This window comes from Ornithodoros turicata, chromosome 6 (assembly GCF_037126465.1).
Source record: "Ornithodoros turicata isolate Travis chromosome 6, ASM3712646v1, whole genome shotgun sequence".
Classification (NCBI taxonomy): domain Eukaryota; kingdom Metazoa; phylum Arthropoda; class Arachnida; order Ixodida; family Argasidae; genus Ornithodoros; species Ornithodoros turicata.
The window spans coordinates 5,628,254-5,646,646 of record NC_088206.1 but is presented as its reverse complement, the minus strand read 5'-3'; the positions used below and the strand labels follow the sequence as shown (position 1 = coordinate 5,646,646).

General features: G+C 48.1%; 2 protein-coding genes across 3 annotated transcripts in view; one reads left to right on the top strand and one right to left on the bottom strand.

Moving 5' to 3' along the window:
• Positions 1–15,449, top strand: part of LOC135398935 (hemocytin-like) — a 70,921-nt gene extending 55,472 nt beyond the window's left edge. The window contains exons 45-56 of one of the 2 annotated variants that reach the window (XM_064630508.1): positions 749–920; positions 1,028–1,129; positions 1,205–1,402; positions 3,068–3,168; positions 4,540–4,662; positions 6,373–6,465; positions 7,247–7,363; positions 7,510–7,722; positions 9,935–9,989; positions 11,401–11,562; positions 13,010–13,295; positions 13,326–15,449. In XM_064630508.1, coding sequence (XP_064486578.1) covers positions 749–920; positions 1,028–1,129; positions 1,205–1,402; positions 3,068–3,168; positions 4,540–4,662; positions 6,373–6,465; positions 7,247–7,363; positions 7,510–7,722; positions 9,935–9,989; positions 11,401–11,562; positions 13,010–13,295; positions 13,326–15,249 — 3,546 coding nt within the window. In that variant the 3' untranslated portion in view covers positions 15,250–15,449. Of the gene's footprint in view, positions 1–748; positions 921–1,027; positions 1,130–1,204; positions 1,403–3,067; positions 3,169–4,539; positions 4,663–6,372; positions 6,466–7,246; positions 7,364–7,509; positions 7,723–9,934; positions 9,990–11,400; positions 11,563–13,009 lie in introns of both variants that reach the window. The other variant, XM_064630507.1, reaches the window with a different exon arrangement.
• The window catches only part of LOC135398939 (tRNA (guanine(6)-N2)-methyltransferase THUMP3-like), a 283,535-nt gene that overhangs the window by 257,226 nt on the left and 7,916 nt on the right, over positions 1–18,393 (bottom strand). The window lies entirely within an intron of this gene.

Below are 18,393 nucleotides of genomic sequence, written 5' to 3'. Positions count from 1 at the left end.
CGCTGTACAGAGCCATTTATAGGGAGAGTTTGGCCATTCTCTGATCTTTTGCCGCCTCGTGTGTAGAGCCTATTTTGACGTCAGAGTCATCGTTGCGCCGCCCAATAAGCCTGAATCCAAGCGGAATCCGCTTATCAGCCATCTAGTCCGCGCCATAATGATGCTTTCCGCCATCTGGTCGACAGCTTCGTGGTCGCGCTGATAATGTAATCTACGGGACTAACCGTCTTATGACCCACACGTCTTATGACCCACAGGCGTCATTGATAAGGGGGGCTTTGTTGCCAAATAGAAACAGTTCAAGAACGGAAGGCTTTCCAAGCATGAAGTATCGCACGTGACTTCTCCCCTTGGAGTGTAAACAACGAACAGCATCAATATGGCGTCGGCAACCGGTTGACGACTGGATAACAACAGAGAACCACCAAGGAGGTCATTCAGCCGTGACGTCACATGACGCACTTTATGTTAGGCTCCTCCTAATGGCCAAACTCTCTCTATAAACGGCTCTGGCGAGCTTAAGTGGGAGCTTATTTGCCGACGGAGTCAAAGTGGGAGAAGAAGTATCGAGCAAATACTCTCTGGTTTGGAAGGTGGTTACTGTTGCACTTGAAGGCAGATCACCCGCACGTGCTTGCTTCTTAAAAGTATTTCGTATCGTGTTCACGACGAGAGGTGGGAGATGGGTTATGGTGATAGTAATGTGATGTGGAGACTCAGTCGTCACTTCACTGTCTTGTGGTTCTAGGTTGGTGAAAGTTGGAAACCTAGCCCGTGTACGACATGCACCTGCAACGAGGGTCGCATCCTCAATTGCAAGAACGAAATCTGTCCCCCCGCGCCCGTTTGCAAGGAAGGAGAAAGACTGGTTCGTCAGGAGAACAATGATCCTACCCGCTGTTGCCAGGTGCTGTACTGCGGTAAGTAAGAGCGGATCACGCATATACACATGGACATGTTCTGCGTGTGCGTGTCTGGAGCCCCGTTACGTCACAAATCTGTGCCTTATACTGATCACTACTTGCAGTATTTGAAGAAGAAGTGTGCCCGGAGGTACTCGTACCGCAGTGTGCACCAGGCGAAGTGGCCAAGGTCAGGCTGGTAGACAACTGTCCCGCCTACTACTGCGGTGAGCATCATTGCCCTCTGTCCACTGTCCAGTGAATGCATTCTGCTGACTTGCCACACGTATTTCGAAAACCAGAATGCGATCCTGCCCTGTGTCCACAAGTCCAGTGGCCGATCTTAGAACCCGGACAAGAAGTGATAATGGTTCCGAAAGAGTGCTGCGCCAGTTTGGAAATCGTTTGCAAGCCGGAGCAGTGTCCTGTCGCTCCAGTGTGCAAGGAAGGAACCGAATTGGAAACCATACCCGGAGAGTGCTGCAATTCTTTCAAGTGCAGTGAGTACACCTATGTATAGTAGGGCATAGTATTTGTCGGAAGCTCAGCTGTGCGACATTCTGAGGTATTACCCGTCGCAGCTTTCAACCTAATCAGATATGGCTGTCATGGCATTTGGACCTTGACGTCTCATGTCACCTCTCACAATGGGTCGGCACTTTTCGAGAAGTCCGTTCAACATCACATCGTGGTGGGCCTTATTCAGAGTCCAGCGCATCATATCTACATGATAATTAACCCATCAACCTCGCAACAAGGCGAACCTGAGGCTCGCAGTCGAACTTGATGTTTCACGCGGTTCGACGAACTTTCGAAGTTTTCGGCAGCTTCGCGAAGCTTCGCAGGTCTTACCTTGATCGAAAGTTATAAACATTGTTGTTGATATAGCTTTGATAAGTGATAAAAATTGGTTCGAAATCAAATGTTAAGGATGCACAGCACAAACAGGATGTTTGTTTGTGCAACGTCATCGTTGCGTCGCACCAAGGCAGCTCGCTAGATGGCGCCCTAGTATTTGCCAGGTGTTTGGTCTGGCTTGCGACAGCTGAAATAAGCGCACTTTGACTTACGAAATTGCCTTACAGCACCATATTACAGACATAACAGTAATACGTGGTAGCTTTTTGAGTCCTAAATCATAAATCATAGGCTTCGGAATTCGGGTAAGAGATAGGCGCGCGTGCGTAGTGCAGTCAAGCAGGTTCGTGACGTCACTACAGATTAACCCATCATTAGACATCAAAATCATAACCCATCAACGTCGTAACCCGGCCATCAGTGGAGATCAGCTTCAAAGTGCTGCATTCGACATCATTTCATTTCATTTTCATTTTATTACCTCACAGGTTCTTGTAAAGTACATTAAGTGATAAAGGCAGAATACAGGAGGACACAAATGAAATCAGCGAGGGATAAGGGATCATCTCCAACATCCCATCACGTTATAGTTCATCGTACATCGTCAACTTCAACAACATAACACATCACAGCCTGTCAGTGAGCATCAACTTAACGTCACATCGCAACCAATCGTTCAACATCAACGTCAGCATCACACGTCCTATTAGGTCCTCCTTCGTCCGACAAGGCGCTAAGGGCACTTGAAGACTTTTTGCATGCAACCGGGCTTATGGACATCCTATGACACAGTGAATGTGTGATGTGTCCTGTGTGTGCCCCCGGTGATTCCGCCACTTTACTCTAACTTGGGCGCAGCTCTTGAACTTTTGACCTACATGTTGAACTCCATTATCATCTCTGTTCGTCTCTGGACATCATCCTTTTGCGTTTTCATCATCTCATCATCGGATTGAACTTTCTGTATTAAGTGTACTGGGGTAGCCAGTTTGACTTCGTCGAAACTCACATCCCCATTTTTTTCTTTATTCACATCACATCACATCACATCAGCATCACACCACTGCCCATCACATTTTGCTCCATGACGTGACGGTGATTGATGTCCACGACGAGTACCATTAATGAATTTGCCGACCTATGCCGCTCACACTTGGAAATGGTGAAGCCTACCATTTGAGCTCCTGGACAGAACATTTGCCAAACGGAAGGCAGCCACATATAGATTGCAAGAGTTAACTCGTTCGTTGAACGTGAGGGCATAGAACACTCCTCAATAATTGCATTGCATTCCTGTACGTACGCAGGACCACCACCAGAGAAATGCGTCTACGTCCATCAGTTCGAAGTCGTAGAGGGCGAAGAAATTGCCGTCCCACCTTCAGAACAGACACCGACCGTCTATCCAGTAAGTACAATTACGTCATGCTGTGTCAACCCATGGAGGTATTTGCACCTTGTACCAGTTAAAAGCGTATCATACATTGAAGTTGAGTAGGTTAAGAAATAACAATTAAGCGATGCTCCTCCTTAAAGGGACTATGAAATTTCCCGAACCCCCATACTTTTTTTTCGATGGAAACTGTTCTTCCCGCAGAGAAACTAATATGCCACAAATTTTTCCGGACGAAATCGCTCCACTCTGCGAGGAGCGCGCTTGGAAATGTCTCTTCCGCGTTCCTCCTCTCCCGCGCATATTTCCCTGCCGATGGTGTAACTGTACGGACCGCTCTTCGGTTCCCCGTTACGTCACCGGTGTTGCACAATGGCAAGTAATGCCGTGAGCTCGCGCTGTGGCTGCCGCCACTGCCAAAATCTGCCGATCGCACGAAAGCTGCTGTCATGGAGATTTCCACTCCCGATGAACGCATACGCGGGATCCTACGGCGCATGCTCCTGGCGGGATTCCTCGGCTCGGCAACACGTCACGATGACGTGTTGCTGAGCCGGCTACCCGTTGTGTCTCCGCTCGGCAGCTCGTCACGGCGCGGCGCCAGCTGTCCTCCCTTCGCCGCTCCGTTTAAATTCGCTCACGAGAAATCCGCTCGCGCGACGAAAGTAAAATTTCGGTTCTAGACTCAGAAAAATGTCTTCTTTCGAACGAAACGAAGAAAAAAATCGTTTCATAGTCCCTTTAAGAAGGACTTATCACTCAGTGACCGACAAACCTTACAACGGTAACAATAACCTTAGAATAAAAGTAGGAGCTTCAGCGCCGCGGTGTTAAGAACGAGAACTATTAGCGTGAGAGGGTTGTAATCGGGTGCTTCCATTCTCGAACTCCTTCCGCACTGCGTATTTACCAAAGTGGTCTATTGAGGGCTGTTGTATTATGCTAGACTAGAGATGCGAAGCTCCGAAAAAAAAAAACGGAAATTTTTGGGGAAAAATTTTTCGTTTTTTTTCCTAGTCTCCGGAAAAATTGCCCAAAATTTCCAGGCGACAAAATTCAAAAATGTACATTTTCGTGCCTTCGATGCGTTCCAACCCGCAAACAGTGCCTTAGGTACCTCTAACCCGCCAACAACCACCAACTTAGAGCTCCGTCTGGCTGCTCCAAGCGATCGCCATCGCGTTCACATAATGTCGGAGTTCTGGTCGGGGTGGACGGGTTGTTCTAATTACCTATCGCTGAGTAGACAACAGTCTCATGAGATGCTCTGCTATAGTATTTCTGAACAACGGTATTTCTGAAGTTAATAAATGATATCTGCTATGGCTGCTTGCTTGCATGTGTTGGGAACGCGTTTCTAACGGTGGCCCTTCCTCTCTTTCAAAGCCGGAGAGCTCTTGGAAAGATGGTCTGTGCCGTATGTGTGCCTGCGATTCTAACGGAGATCAGTTCATACCACGTTGTAACGTGACATTATGCCCTGATCCGAACGATCTTCCTGACGACAAGGTATGGAAATATGCTATAATAACGCTCCTTACTCCAGCCCTGTATCCACACGAGCGATATCTCCGCGGAATATTCTAGTGGAAGAAAAAGCAATAAACTGCTCACGGGGAAGAATATTGTTACGTTGAGCATTCGTGTGGCGTACCGCGCTCATAGCAGACGACACCGTCCGACTCTTTCCTTGTCGTCTGCTTCGGGATGGTCGTCTGCTGCATGTGTGTCGTCTGCTAACCGTCTCCAGGGTTAGAAGTGCACGGAAGGATGTAACGTTGAGCGCTCGCGCTTACGTAGGCGAAAAAACCTGTGACGTTTGTCGTATCTTCTGCTGGACTATTCTGGAGAATATCGCTTACAAGTGTAAAAAAAAGTACAACTACTGGGCAACTACGCGTCCAAGTGGTCTCAGCTGCAGTATAAGATGAACTATGTTACGGAATGTCTTGCAGTTTCATGTTTCGCGTTTTTGGCAGTGAACAGTTATCGCTCCACAACCTGTGATTGCACATAAATCAATTGTACTCGAGCGCGTGGATGAATGTACCAGAGAGGAAAGTCATTAATGTTGAACATTACATCGGCCGAACATGAGCGCAGGGAACCCTTATATATATTTCTTTAATTTATATTATTGTGTTATACAAAAGTTTACGAGAACTAACCGCATCCTGAGTTTGGTACATAGTTAGTCCCCCGGCTATGCTATAGTGTAAGATGTACCATAGAATCAGCCTTTTGCAGAGTTTAATATAGACAGCAATGACGCCAATCCTGACAATGTTTTACAAAAAATGATCTCGTGTACGTTACATGTAGGCAGACTTGTACGTATCTTGAGTACGTACTCAAAATACGGTATTTTAAATACCTTTTCCGGTATTTGGTACTCTGCTCAGTACCTTTTTGCGACAAGTATTTATAAAGTATTTAAAATACTTTTTTCAGTATTTGTTACTCAGTACACAAAACACTTTCCTTCCTCGTCAAGCCGCACCCAGCACACTTCCCCGCAGTGTCCAGATTTTCAGCTCACTAGAACTTAAACCAGTTTTTTTTTTTTTCTTTCGGGAAATCACGAATCTGTCATTTATCCTCCTGTATACAATAGGCTTGTCCCACGCCTGGCCTTGCTTGTCAATATACCAACCCCTTCTCCAGAAAACGGTTGCCAGGTGAATCCAAGGTACCAGAGTACCCGTACTCTTGTACCAATCAGGTACAAGAGTATCCCGGCATTTATTTCCTTGGTCACCAAAGCAATGAACACGCGCCAGAGGCTGAAAGACCCGAGCTGACATACAGGAGGGATTACGAAGTTTTTGGTCAGAACATATCACCAAAGTTCACTCGAGTTTCTCAAAGTTCACCAAACATTACTTCACACCGAGACCTTGCAAATAAAAGATATGCTCAAGTACGGCGGATGAGGTTCATCCATTTCATTGGTACACGGCCACGTTCAAAATACGCGTTTCACTTACTGCTAGTGCTGAAGTACTTCAAAGGGTATCTTACATACTTCTCAGAGCATTTAGTACTCTACTCAAATTACTTTCAGTTTTGAGTATTTTGTACGCTATTTCATACAGTTTTTACGTTGAGTATTTAGTATCTTATTTTAAATTCTTTTTTAGTATCTTATTTTAAATACTTACTGCAGTATGTTGTGCACGTCTGCAGTGCACGTTACATAATGCGCTTATATACTTTTAGGACTACGTACTTACCACTTATCAAGTGCCTGGAGCATGCTGTCCTACTATAGTGCGCCTGCTGTGTAAGGACGAGTTCGGGAACTCGCGCACCGTAAGTGTACCTAACTTGCTTTACATACTTATTCGTATCTTACTCGCCTTTTTTTTTTTTTTCGTGATGCTGTTTTGTTTTGATATTGTTTTCGTGATCAACAGCCAGGGCTCAAACGTGTTAATTGATTGACGCTTCACAGCACACCCTAAAAACAGAACTTCACCGCATAGCACGCTGTGAGCCAACCATGGCCACGAAGGATAGGGTTATCGCATCTGATTCGAAGAGAGAGGAGGGCGTACGCCTTGTTGTGGCAATTTGGATACATGAAAATTGCCACAAAAAGGCGTACGCCCCCGTGTCTCTTCGAATCAGAATCGATAACCCTATCGTTCTTGGCAATGGTTGGCTCACAGCGTGCTATGCGGTGAAGTTCTGTTTTTAGAGTGTGCTATGAAGCGTCAATCAATTAACACGTTTGAGCCCTGCACTCTTAAAAATGAACTTCACCGCATAGCACGCTCCTAGCCAACCATTATCTCGAATGATATCGTTATCTGCCCTGATTTGTTGAAATCACGGGGCGTACGCCTTTTCTGTGACAATTATGAACAGCATAAGTGTCACAGAAATGGCGTACGCCCCCCGTTTTCAACAAATCAGGGCAGATAACGATATCATTCGAAATAATGGTTGGCTAGGAGCGTGCTATGAGGTGAAGTTCATTTTTAAGAGTGTGGCTGTTGATCTACCCTTTCTTGTAAATGCTTGAAACCGATTGGGAAGGCTTCCACAATGGAACGATGTGAACTATACGTAGACCTATTGCTTTTAACAGACTGACGAACGATGGCAGTCAAAAGATGACCCGTGCAAATCTGTGGAGTGCGAACAAAACGAGTATGGCGAAGCCCACAAAGTGGAACATACCATCACCTGCCCAGCATGTCCTAAAGTACGTAGCGATGCTGATGCTTCTGCTGCTGCTGATGATGATAGGAGAAAAAAAAATTGCTCATACGTCGTGTCCATTGCTTTTCTGCAAATCACCTTTCACGGCCATTTGCTATTGCCGAGTAACGCAAACGGGATTGCTTACAGAACACAGAAAGGGTACCACTGGAGCCCGGCGAGTGCTGCGCCGCGTGCAGACAGACAGCGTGCGAGGAAGGCGGCATCCTGTACCCCGAAAACAGTGTGTGGAATTCGACGACGCGCGAGTGCTACGTTGCCCAATGTACTCGACAGTTCGGCGAACTGGTGATCACGTACACCAGTCCTCCGTGCGCACCCGTACCTCCAGAATGCCCACAGGTGGGTGCCGCTTCGGCGGGGATGCCTTATTTCAACGTTGTAGTTGAGTAGCAGCGATAGTCAGAGCTGTCGAGTACAGTACTCCCCTGTGTAAACCGCGGCGTTGTAAAAGGTGTCTCTATAGACAGTGCGCGTTATTTATTATGCGTCGCTGTTTTTTTTTTTTTTTTTCACCCAAGACTTCGCGCAATCTCTAACCTCGCGCCTTCGGTTATCCGCTTCACACAGGCCTTACTCGGTGTTCGGGTAAATAACAAAGAAAAGAAAAAGAGAAAAGTTGGGTGATGGGTGACGAACCCGAGCACACGAAGAATGGGTAGAGACCTCGTACACAAAGGTAGCGCAGTTGCTCCGGGAGTATCACGAAACGGGTGCCGATTATCTTCAATAGACCTCTCCCAATTCTGTAAACAAATGACGTCATAGTGCTCAACAGCGCCACCAATTTGGTAGAGTTGAACTACGTTCAAAGCTAGTGGCGAACAAGGTCGCGCCCGCGATAGCCACGGTCTTGAGGGGATCACGATGGTCCCTGAGAGGGACGCGACACTCGGTCCTACGTTTCTTTCAATAGGAGGCAGCGAACAATTGCCCGTTCGTGGAGCCCAGCCCTCCCCTTCCGATTTGTTTCGGTTTTCAGTCGTGCCTATACCGACGTCATGGTGACGCTTCTTGGGTAGAGGTCTATTGAAATTGAGTGAACACTGCGTCCGTGGGTAAACGTAATAAAGACTAGTCATAGACGACGCACGTGCTTTGATTGCTGCTGAAACGGCAATACAGACATTTTCTGCAGTTTCTGCACACTGTTAGCGCCGGCGGTTTCGCCTCAGCGGTGCGCGTGATCAGGGAGGCCCGGTCTTTGCCCCAACAACGTCGAATATCGTATTCGTACGTCTGACGGATATCTGAGGGACAACCGTCGGACGTACGAAGCCGTTAGGACATTATTCGTATATCCAAAGGGTATTCGGCGTTGTTGGGGTTCTTAGTAGACCGGTGATAACGTTACCGTAAAAGTTATCTTACCTATCGGAACCAATGGAAGCGTACGTGGCTCAGAATCTTACCAGTTCATTGGGCACCGTGTATATGCTTTACTTCGGGAGCCACGTCATCTATACGGTCTGCTAACACTATAGTATTTTTTTTAAATCCAGTAATGTTCGTGGATGCGCATTGTAGACCGGGAATTAAGTAGGACAATTATTTGCTCTTCGGCTTGTTTGATTGCTGCTGTTATCCAGTAAGGAAAATGTGATGATCCCGTGATAGCAAGGAGCCTCAGGTTATAGGGGCCCCTCGTATTCCGAACAGGGCACAATAACAATACTTGGGGTGTTACACCGCAACAGGCGATACTCTACCGCATTGCTAAAAGTAATGGCTAGAAGTAATTCGGCGCAAGTACAACGATGAGCATCACGGCGAGGACCTAGGCGCATGTCCAGGAAGGCGATCAGTGCTTTTACACTGTAAATCTTTTCACACCTTTAAAGGTGTAATAGCGTGCATGGCGCACGCCTTTTTAGGTGTAATTTTGGTAACATCATAGTGGAGCACGGTTTCGCACAAATTTTCTTTACTCGAGTGTTGTCTGTCCTCAAAAAATTTAGTCTTGCAACATCTCAACATTGTTCAACAGTATTGTAGACACTTGCGCGTGCTCGATTATCGATAGCGATGCATATATGCATTAGCTCGTACCGACGATATCCAAGACATAATGAAAGCAAGATTTGCATTGACACTTGATCTTTAGTAATGCTTTCCGAATTTTGTAAAATATCATACTGGAGATGCAATGTTACGCAACCAGATTGAATGTGCATAGCGCGCACCTTTAAAGGTGTGAAAAAGTTTACAGTGTACGGCAGTGCTTTGGTCAGTTCCATTTGACTCGCGGATCAAGACTCGAACTCAGTTAAAAAATCGGTGACTCCCGACATAATTCAATGGTAGTGGCACGTGTAACGAAAAATAATATTTAGTATATCTGTAACAAAAAGGACATTGGCAACACTGTTCTGCTATACAGTAGTAATGTACCTTCATAGGCAGCTAATTTCCTGAAGCCGTGTCCAGGTAACTCCTATTATCAATGTGCGTTGATCTTTGCAAGCAAATCCCGTAATTGACAAAGAACTCGTACAACAGAACCCACTTTGCAGTTGCTCAGCTCATATTTCTTCACACGTATTCTTCTCTACAGGACAAAATTGTCTTCGACAAGGAAAAGTGCTGCATGATCTGCACCGTCCCCATTGGTGAGTGAAGGAGAAACGTTTCAGCAATGTAGACGCCCGCATTTCTCGTGGATACACAGACCGCAAGCCGGTGTAATTACGTAGTGTACACCATGCGTGCTGCTTCTTCTTTCTGTCCAATCATCGAAGCCCGTGTCGGAATACAAAGGGTTGTTTGTTTTGTCCACGACCTACTGGATTATAACGACCATGTCATAATCGGCAACCCCTATGAGGAGCCCGTCCGCACGATCCGCTAGGGGCGCTACTCATCGGCCCGCGAGACCTACATCGTGATTGGACGATGGAAATTTGAATTTTGAACGCGCAGAAGCGGACGTACGACTACCGTAGCAGACGACAGCAACAGCTCCTATGAAAACGTGAAGAATGATTATGATAATCAACTTGAGAATCAAACATCTTTCGAGGGGTATCCACCACTTGTACAGAAACACTAAGGTAAACTGAAGTACAAAGTATTGTAGAAGTAGAGGAAGCAATAACTGGGCTGATGAGCAGCGCCACCGCTAGCTTCCAAATGCGGCGCTGGGAAGGGGTGCCTATGACATGGTCGATATAATCTAGTGGGTCGTGGTTTTGTCCGACCGTTCCTGGAACGTAGAACTGCTGCTTTAACTGAAAAGGTTCCCATTTTCTTCGTAAGGTAGGAAAACAGATGTCCCGTAGCTGTTAGGGTTGTGGTGCGGTGGAGTACACAGAACGTATCCGTATCGGCGTGCCCACACGAGCGACGGAATATTCTGATGGGATAGAAGGCCCACGGGGCGGAAGTTCCGCTGTGTCTATTTGCACGGCACTCGAACATCGGTGCAGCGAACATTGCGGACGACGTCATCGGCCGGGTCGTCTGCAACGAACAGCCTGTGGCTAGAAGAATTCCCCGTGGTTGGAAGAGCACGAAAAGACATGACACGTGACTCACATGGCAGCAGAACGTTATGACGTTTCGCGAATGTTCAGCTGAAGTATTCTAGAAAATGACCCTCGTGTTAATAGATCAGATGACGAACGTGAACATACTGGGCACAACTGTGCCTGGTTGGGTAAGGCAGAATGAAGGCGGAAGAGAATGGTTGTCGCGTGTGCCGTACTCTGTCGCTAGGAGGCGCCTCTAGGTAGCCCCCTAGCGGTAGTGAGGTCCCTTACATATTTCGAAAGATTTGGGCACTTAGCTGCCACCCCATATGCAGCGTGGATATCGGGGTAGATAATGTATTTTGACTCTTTGAATTCTTGGTCCTGTTCGCCTTAACCGTTCCAGCCCTGACTTTTTTCCTAGGTGCCAAATATTTTTTAAGCCTCTGGGTCGTCATCTGTGGGCTTGTTTGATGCAATATATGATACAGTGATATATACAATATATGTACAATACAATGATATGATACAATACTCCCATTTCCTCTTACAGTGGTGGAGGAACAGTGTGTCCCAGTGGCTATCCTACCACGAAACACTGTAGGTCTGTTCGTGTTTGACGACGAAGTACGAGGGCGATGCGTCAACGAGAAGCCAGTCGTGGGCGCCTACGAATGCGTAGGGACATGCGTGTCGCGTGCACGCTACGGAAAGGGTAATTACTCCGCTATTAATTAATCGCTCACAATTTATTGCTACTGGCTCTGCACCGCTTTCGTAAAAACACGTTACAAATATTACTGAAATTGACGCAAGGGTGGCCACTCGTTCATTGCTGCTTCTATCTGCAATGCCACCTGCGGCCGAAGTAGGGGTTGTAAGTACTGCGTTTGCGATGCGTACACTAATAGCGATTGCCTTTGAACTTAAACGAAACGACAAGACAGGAAACCTCACCTGTGCTTCACTATTCTGACGATAAGTAGGCGATAATGCGTGCGATATTCAGTACCAATATCAACATCTTTGAGCGTTGTCACTCCCCAATCAGAACCACAAAATAAAGTTGCAGGGAACAACCCAAGCAGCACAATGTACCGAAAGTCGAGTGCAATAGGGGTGGACGGTATGTGTCTTATCAATGTTCTTTAGTTTCACCAGTTCGTTCAACGTCTTCCAGCTACCCGTCCACCCCTATTGCACTCGACTTTCAGTACATTGTGCTGCATGGGAAGTTCGACGACTACCTGAAGATTCCACGGGCTGATAACTGGGCAGAACACACTAGCAATAATACATTAGGAGTTGTCAGAACGCATGGCATTGAACTTCAGACTCCGGTCCCGGTACAGTTCGGAACAAAACGTGATAGCGGACTTAATGGCTCGGCAAACCAGTGCTTTCACACGCAGTTAGAACGAACTGTGACGTGAAGATTTCGTATATTCAATCATGGGTCAAGCATGGAAACTACAAGTGTAGAACTTAATGGATTGGGAAAACGTTGTTGCATGACAATGATTCAGGGTGTGTTCGACAGTTTCGGATTGCTGACAGTGTTTGCAGTTTGCGCTATCAAGAGAGCCAATTTTGTATAATTGTAATCTAGTGAAAGTACGTCCTATTCGTAACCGAAAGAGCAAGGTTTGTGTATTCCGAAAAAGCCCTTCCAGTGGGAGATCTAGTCGATGATTTTGCAGAATTTCCTTGATTACAGGGCGCTGTGTCTGTCACATCACGGACAAATTGTCTGTCGCTGTCTTCGGGGTTTGCAAACTGGGGCTAGAAATACCGTAATCACACGCGTATTAGCCTTGAGCATCTCCTGCACAGACTCGGTTCCCCAAAGGCAGCCCATTTCTTCCGTATACAGGTGCCACATCATGCCAAACTGTGTTAGAGGAAAGTTGCGTGATTTCCTATCAGTCAACGTGTTCTTATAGTTGCCGTTGTTTCTGATTTCCCATTTTATATTTCAACTCCGCGTTCATGTCGATGCACAATGTTTAAAGGAATGCATTTAATTACGGTAAGTCGCGTACACAGCGGAAACGTTACAGAAAGGCTGTTGTTGAGCTTTGTCTTGGCAGATAAGAATGAAGAAGAATGATGACATTTACAAGGTTACTAGGAACATGCTCACCATGCTTTCACTGTTTCAGGTGACACTGAAGTTTTCGATCCAGATTGTAAGTGCTGCACGCCGACGTCATGGGCGCCTACGGAAATACGCCTGTCATGCCCGAACGGCGATAGAATTTCCAAGCGGTTCAATCGGCCAGTTCAATGCAAGTGTCAGCCGTGTGCTGGGAAGTCCCATTTGGACATTACAACCCCTGATGGGAAACCTGGTGGTGGAGGCGAAGAGGGAATCGTGACGCTCCCAGGTGAGAAGGAGATAGAACAGGTCACCCAAGGACCTTGGCCATTTGAACAAGTCACCCAAGGACCCACGCAGTGGGAACCAGTCACCCAAGGGCCTTGGCCATTTGAACAAGTCACCCAAGGACCTTGGTCATGGCCGGACGTCACCGAAAGACCTTGGGGACAAGTCACCCAAGCCCCTTGGCCTGGATATCCTGATGTAGGTGTCGGTGGAGGAGGCAGTATTGGTGGGGGAGTAGGAGTCGACGCGACTGGAGGAAGCGGTAACTTAGAAGTAGGTGTTGGCGGGGTAGGAGGAGGAGGAAACATCGGAGTAGGTGTTGGTGGTCATATCGGCGTTGGGGGTGTCGGAGGAGGAGGTGGAGTAAGCATCGGTGGTGGAATAGGGGGCAGCCTTGGAGGAGAAAGCGGTCTTGGAGTAGGCGTTGGTGGTGGACTGGGAGTTGGCGGTGTAGGAGGACAGGGTGGCCTTGGAGTAAACGTCGGTGGTGGACTGGGAGGCAGTCTCGGAGGAGAAAGCGGTCTTGGAGTAGGCGTTGGTGGTGGACTGGGAGTTGGCGGTGTAGGAGGACAGGGCGGCCTTGGAGTAAGCGTCGGTGGTGGACTAGGGGGCAGTCTCGGAGGAGAAAGTGGTCTTGGAGTAGGCGTTGGTGGTGGACTGGGAGGCAGTCTCGGAGGAGAAAGCGGTCTTGGAGTAGGCGTTGGTGGTGGACTGGGAGTTGGCGGTGTAGGAGGACAGGGCGGCCTTGGAGTAAACGTCGGTGGTGGACTAGGAGGCAGTCTCGGAGGAGAAAGCGGTCTTGGAGTAGGCGTTGGTGGTGGACTGGGAGTTGGCGGTGTAGGAGGACAGGGCGGCCTTGGAGTAAACGTCGGTGGTGGACTGGGAGGCAGTCTCGGAGGAGAAAGCGGTCTTGGAGTAGGCGTTGGTGGCCAACTGGGAGTTGGCGGTGTAGGAGGACAGGGCGGCCTTGGAGTAAGCGTCGGTGGTGGACTAGGGGGCAGTCTCGGAGGAGAAAGCAGTCTTGGGGTAGGCGTTGGTGGTGGACTGGGAGGCAGCCTTGGAGGAGAAAGTGGTCTTGGAGTAGGCGTTGGTGGCCAACTGGGAGTTGGCGGTGTAGGAGGACAGGGCGGCCTTGGAGTAAGCGTCGGTGGTGGACTGGGAGGCAGCCTTGGAGGAGAAAGCGGTCTTGGAGTAGGCGTTGGTGGCCAACTGGGAGTTGGCGGTGTAGGAGGACAGGGCGGCCTTGGAGTAGGCGTCGGTGGTGGACTGGGAGGCAGCCTTGGAGGAGAAAGCGGTCTTGGAGTAGGCGTTGGTGGCCAACTGGGAGTTGGCGGTGTAGGAGGACAGGGCGGCCTTGGAGTAAGCGTCGGTGGTGGACTAGGGGGCAGTCTCGGAGGAGAGAGCGGTCTTGGGGTAGGCGTTGGTGGTGGACTGGGAGGCAGCCTTGGAGGAGAAAGTGGTCTTGGAGTAGGCGTTGGTGGCCAACTGGGAGTTGGCAGTGTAGGAGGACAGGGCGGCCTTGGAGTAAGCGTCGGTGGTGGACTAGGGGGCAGCCTTGGAGGAGAAAGCGGTCTTGGGGTAGGCGTTGGTGGTGGACTGGGAGGCAGCCTCGGAGGACAAAGCGGTCTTGGAGTAAGCGTCGGTGGTGGACTAGGGGGTAGCCTCGGAGGACAAAGCGGTCTTGGAGTAGGCGTTGGTGGTGGACTGGGAGGCAGCCTCGGAGGACAAAGCGGTCTTGGAGTAGGCGTTGGTGGCCAACTCGGCGTTGGTGGCCAAGTCGGAGTTGGTGGTGTAGGAGGAGAGAGTGGCCTTGGAGTAAGCGTCGGTGGTGGACTAGGAGGCAGCCTCGGAGGACAAAGTGGTCTTGGAGTAGGCATTGGTGGCCAACTAGGTGTCGGTGGTGTCGGCGGACATGGCGGTGCTGAAGTTGGCGTTGGTGGCCAATTAGGTGTTGAGGGAGGTGGTACTCAACAAGGCCGCTTCTTGAGCGGGTTCACGGACACTTTTTTCGGCTAGCATATGTCGAGAAGCGACCCAACCCCGACACGCCCCCAAAAGCAGACCTTTCACCTGAAGCATGACATCTCCAGAACCTGCTTCTCGATGTCGCAATGAGCACATTTTTGTACCGTTACTAGAGCACACGTTTCACTTACTCAAGTTACCCTCCTGTCAGTGTGCATGAAAGGTAAATAAATGTTACATTTGCAACCAGATTGTTCTCTGCACTCAACATAGTGCTATTCTTATTATGTTCACGTCTCCCTTCAACTCCGTGTAAGAGGTGGACGGAGGCAAATAGGAGCCGGTCCCTCATATGCTGGAGAGGGGCCCTTTGATAACGCGGTCCTCCCCCGGGTGGGCCGTGTCTTTGAATGCGCGGCCGATAAAAGGTCGTCTGGGCAGTATCGCTTGCGGTGCTGTTCCAGGGAGGGTTTTTTCTTAAAATATTATAACAACTTTCTTCCTGCGGGCGGTATTATGTGGATGAATGCAATTAAAACTCGTGATGAATACGGCATTGGGGTCCAGGGCACAGCGCTCACCTTATTCAGTGATCGTACGGTTCCATTGTTGTCGCTCCACGGCGAAAGGACCCACCCCTCATCCCCCACCACACGGACATTGAGGTGAGGTAAGGAGAGCTTTCCAGAGAAAGATTGAGGTGAGGCGAGTTGAGGAAAATTTGCAGAAAAAACGTTGAGGTGAGGTGACATTTTTTTTAGAAAATGGATTGTAATGAAGTGAGGTGAGGGAAATTTTCAGGAAGAAAAGGTTAAGGCGAGGTTAAATGAGCGAAAACTTTCGCAAAAAGATAGGAGGTGGGGTGGGGTGCTGAAATTTTTCGGGTGAGAGATTGAGGTGAGAAAAATGTCTAGAAAACGTTTGAAGTGAGGAAATTTTCCAGAGAGAAAACTGCGGTGCGGAGAAACCGTTAGTGGCAAAAATACATATTCCTATTAGATATAAAACATATTACTTTTGAATATCAAATACAAATAAGCTGCATTGAAAAAAAAAAACGAACTAGCCGTAGGGTATTCAGAACTATGGCTACAAGACTTGACGGCAGGACAGGACTGCCCTTGACGGCTTTTTTAAAGAGAGGCCGTCCTCCTTTACACTGGCGATGTGATTGATTTCCCCAAAGTTAGCATAACAGCTTCTTTCTTTTAATTAACAAGGTTAGTTAAAGTATCTTTGTATATATTAAGATATGAACTGCCAATTGCTTTCGTAACGCGCCCTCTACACTAGTATAACAAACTCTACCGCATGACGCGCTCCTTGCGTGTAAATCTACCCCAATTACCTAACTACCAACAAAAATCCAAAATGACATCGTCCTCTGCCAAGTGAAAGCGGGAGGCGTATGCCTCTTTGTGAAACTTTATGCGGTTATGTTACTTGTCACAAAAGGGTGTGCGCTTCAGGCTTTCCAGAGACCACGAGTGACAACGGTATCGCTCTTTGTGCAATGGTCGACCCTTGGCCATGACATTTAGTAATAATTCGGGGCTTTACGAAGAGAGACAACTGCGATCATGAGCGACGTCACAGTGGTCATTTGGTGGACATTTAACGCCCCTACCGACGTTGAATGACAGCGTGTTAAAAGACGGCGTGTCAAAGCAACTTGTACCCTTCCAACAAGTTGCCACCGTCCTCGGCCGGGTTCGAACTCGCGACCTTGGGATCAGCAGGTTACCGACTGAGCTACCGAAGGCGGCCGATGACATTTAGTAAGACACGGAAGTGAGTGCTTCCCGATTCACAGACCATAAAGGGGCTGTCACACTGCCGCGACAAAGACAAGATACCCAACAAGAAAAAAACAAGTGTTTTTGTCGCGTCCGTCGGCACGTCACACTGCTCTTTACACTGCATCTATTTCACATTTCTGCTCCGTAATCGATTCGAATCGTGCGAACCTGCTTGAACGGTTAAAAATAATAATAATAATAAATTAAAGGTTCGTCGAACCATTCGAACCCAAACTTTGTGGTTTCGAGAAAGTTCGCGACATCTGTTGTATCGCTACGCGGAACAAAGGGTTCCCCTACAAAAGCAACGAAAAGGACGCACAAGAAAATTTCCATGAAGGACACTGAAGTGAGGGAAGCTTTCAGAAAAAGATTGAGGTGAGGAGAGGAAAATTTTCAGAAGAAGGGTTGAAGCGGAGGTAATGTGACGAAAGCTCTCTGGAAAAGGATTGAGGTGAAGTAAGGTTAGAAAAATTCTTAGGAAAGAAAATCGGAGGTGAGATTGAAATCTGGTGTGAGGAGGAACCTCCGCTGGCAAAAAATAGAGGTGAGGGAGAAGATCGTCAGGGCATTTGGTCACCTCTGCTCTGATAATTATACATAATAAAACCCAAATAAATCTCTTTTCTTCCGATGTATCTTCCACTGGGTTACGCATCGTTCGCTGGAACGCCGCGATGCACAACGATAGAATTTTACAAATACAACGATATAAATACAGCGATACAAACCAACCTGACAAACCTCGCTTCCGACCGCAGTTTTTTGTTCAGTTCACCGCAAAGCGACAGCGGCCATGATGTACAGACAAAGGCAGACCGAGACAGGACAGCAGAAACGGTTGACAGGTAGGGGGATAGTTTGCTGCCTGGGCCGACTTCAGGGGGATTTCGTGACATTGGAGCTACGACCAGCGAGCGGACACTATATCCACTCTGCCATGTTGTTTGCGAAAGTGCAGGTGTATGGTTCAGACGTCGCTCACTTGGGGGTGTTGTTAAGTACTATACGCATAATCACTTGGAAGTATAACGTGGGCTGGTATTAATCCCGCTATTTCAAGTCTGTTGCAACGACCCCAGGACTACCACTTGAACAACTATATATAGTCGTGTACAACCTAACAACAACGGCGCGTTTGCACATTTAAGCCCTGTCCTGCGCTTGTTCCTATTGGCTGCAACAGCTAGCCGCATCACTGTACCTCGCAGCAAGATAGTGCGCCGCCACCGAAACTATAGGCAGCAGTATAGGCGACACCTGGTGGCGCTGCAGAATAGTTTCTCCGGTGGAGTGACTCTGTTTTAGGGTTGACACGGGTATGTACTTATAAATTGCTTGCTAAAGACACCCTACGAGATATGCAAAGAAAGCAACCTACGTGCATCTAATTACG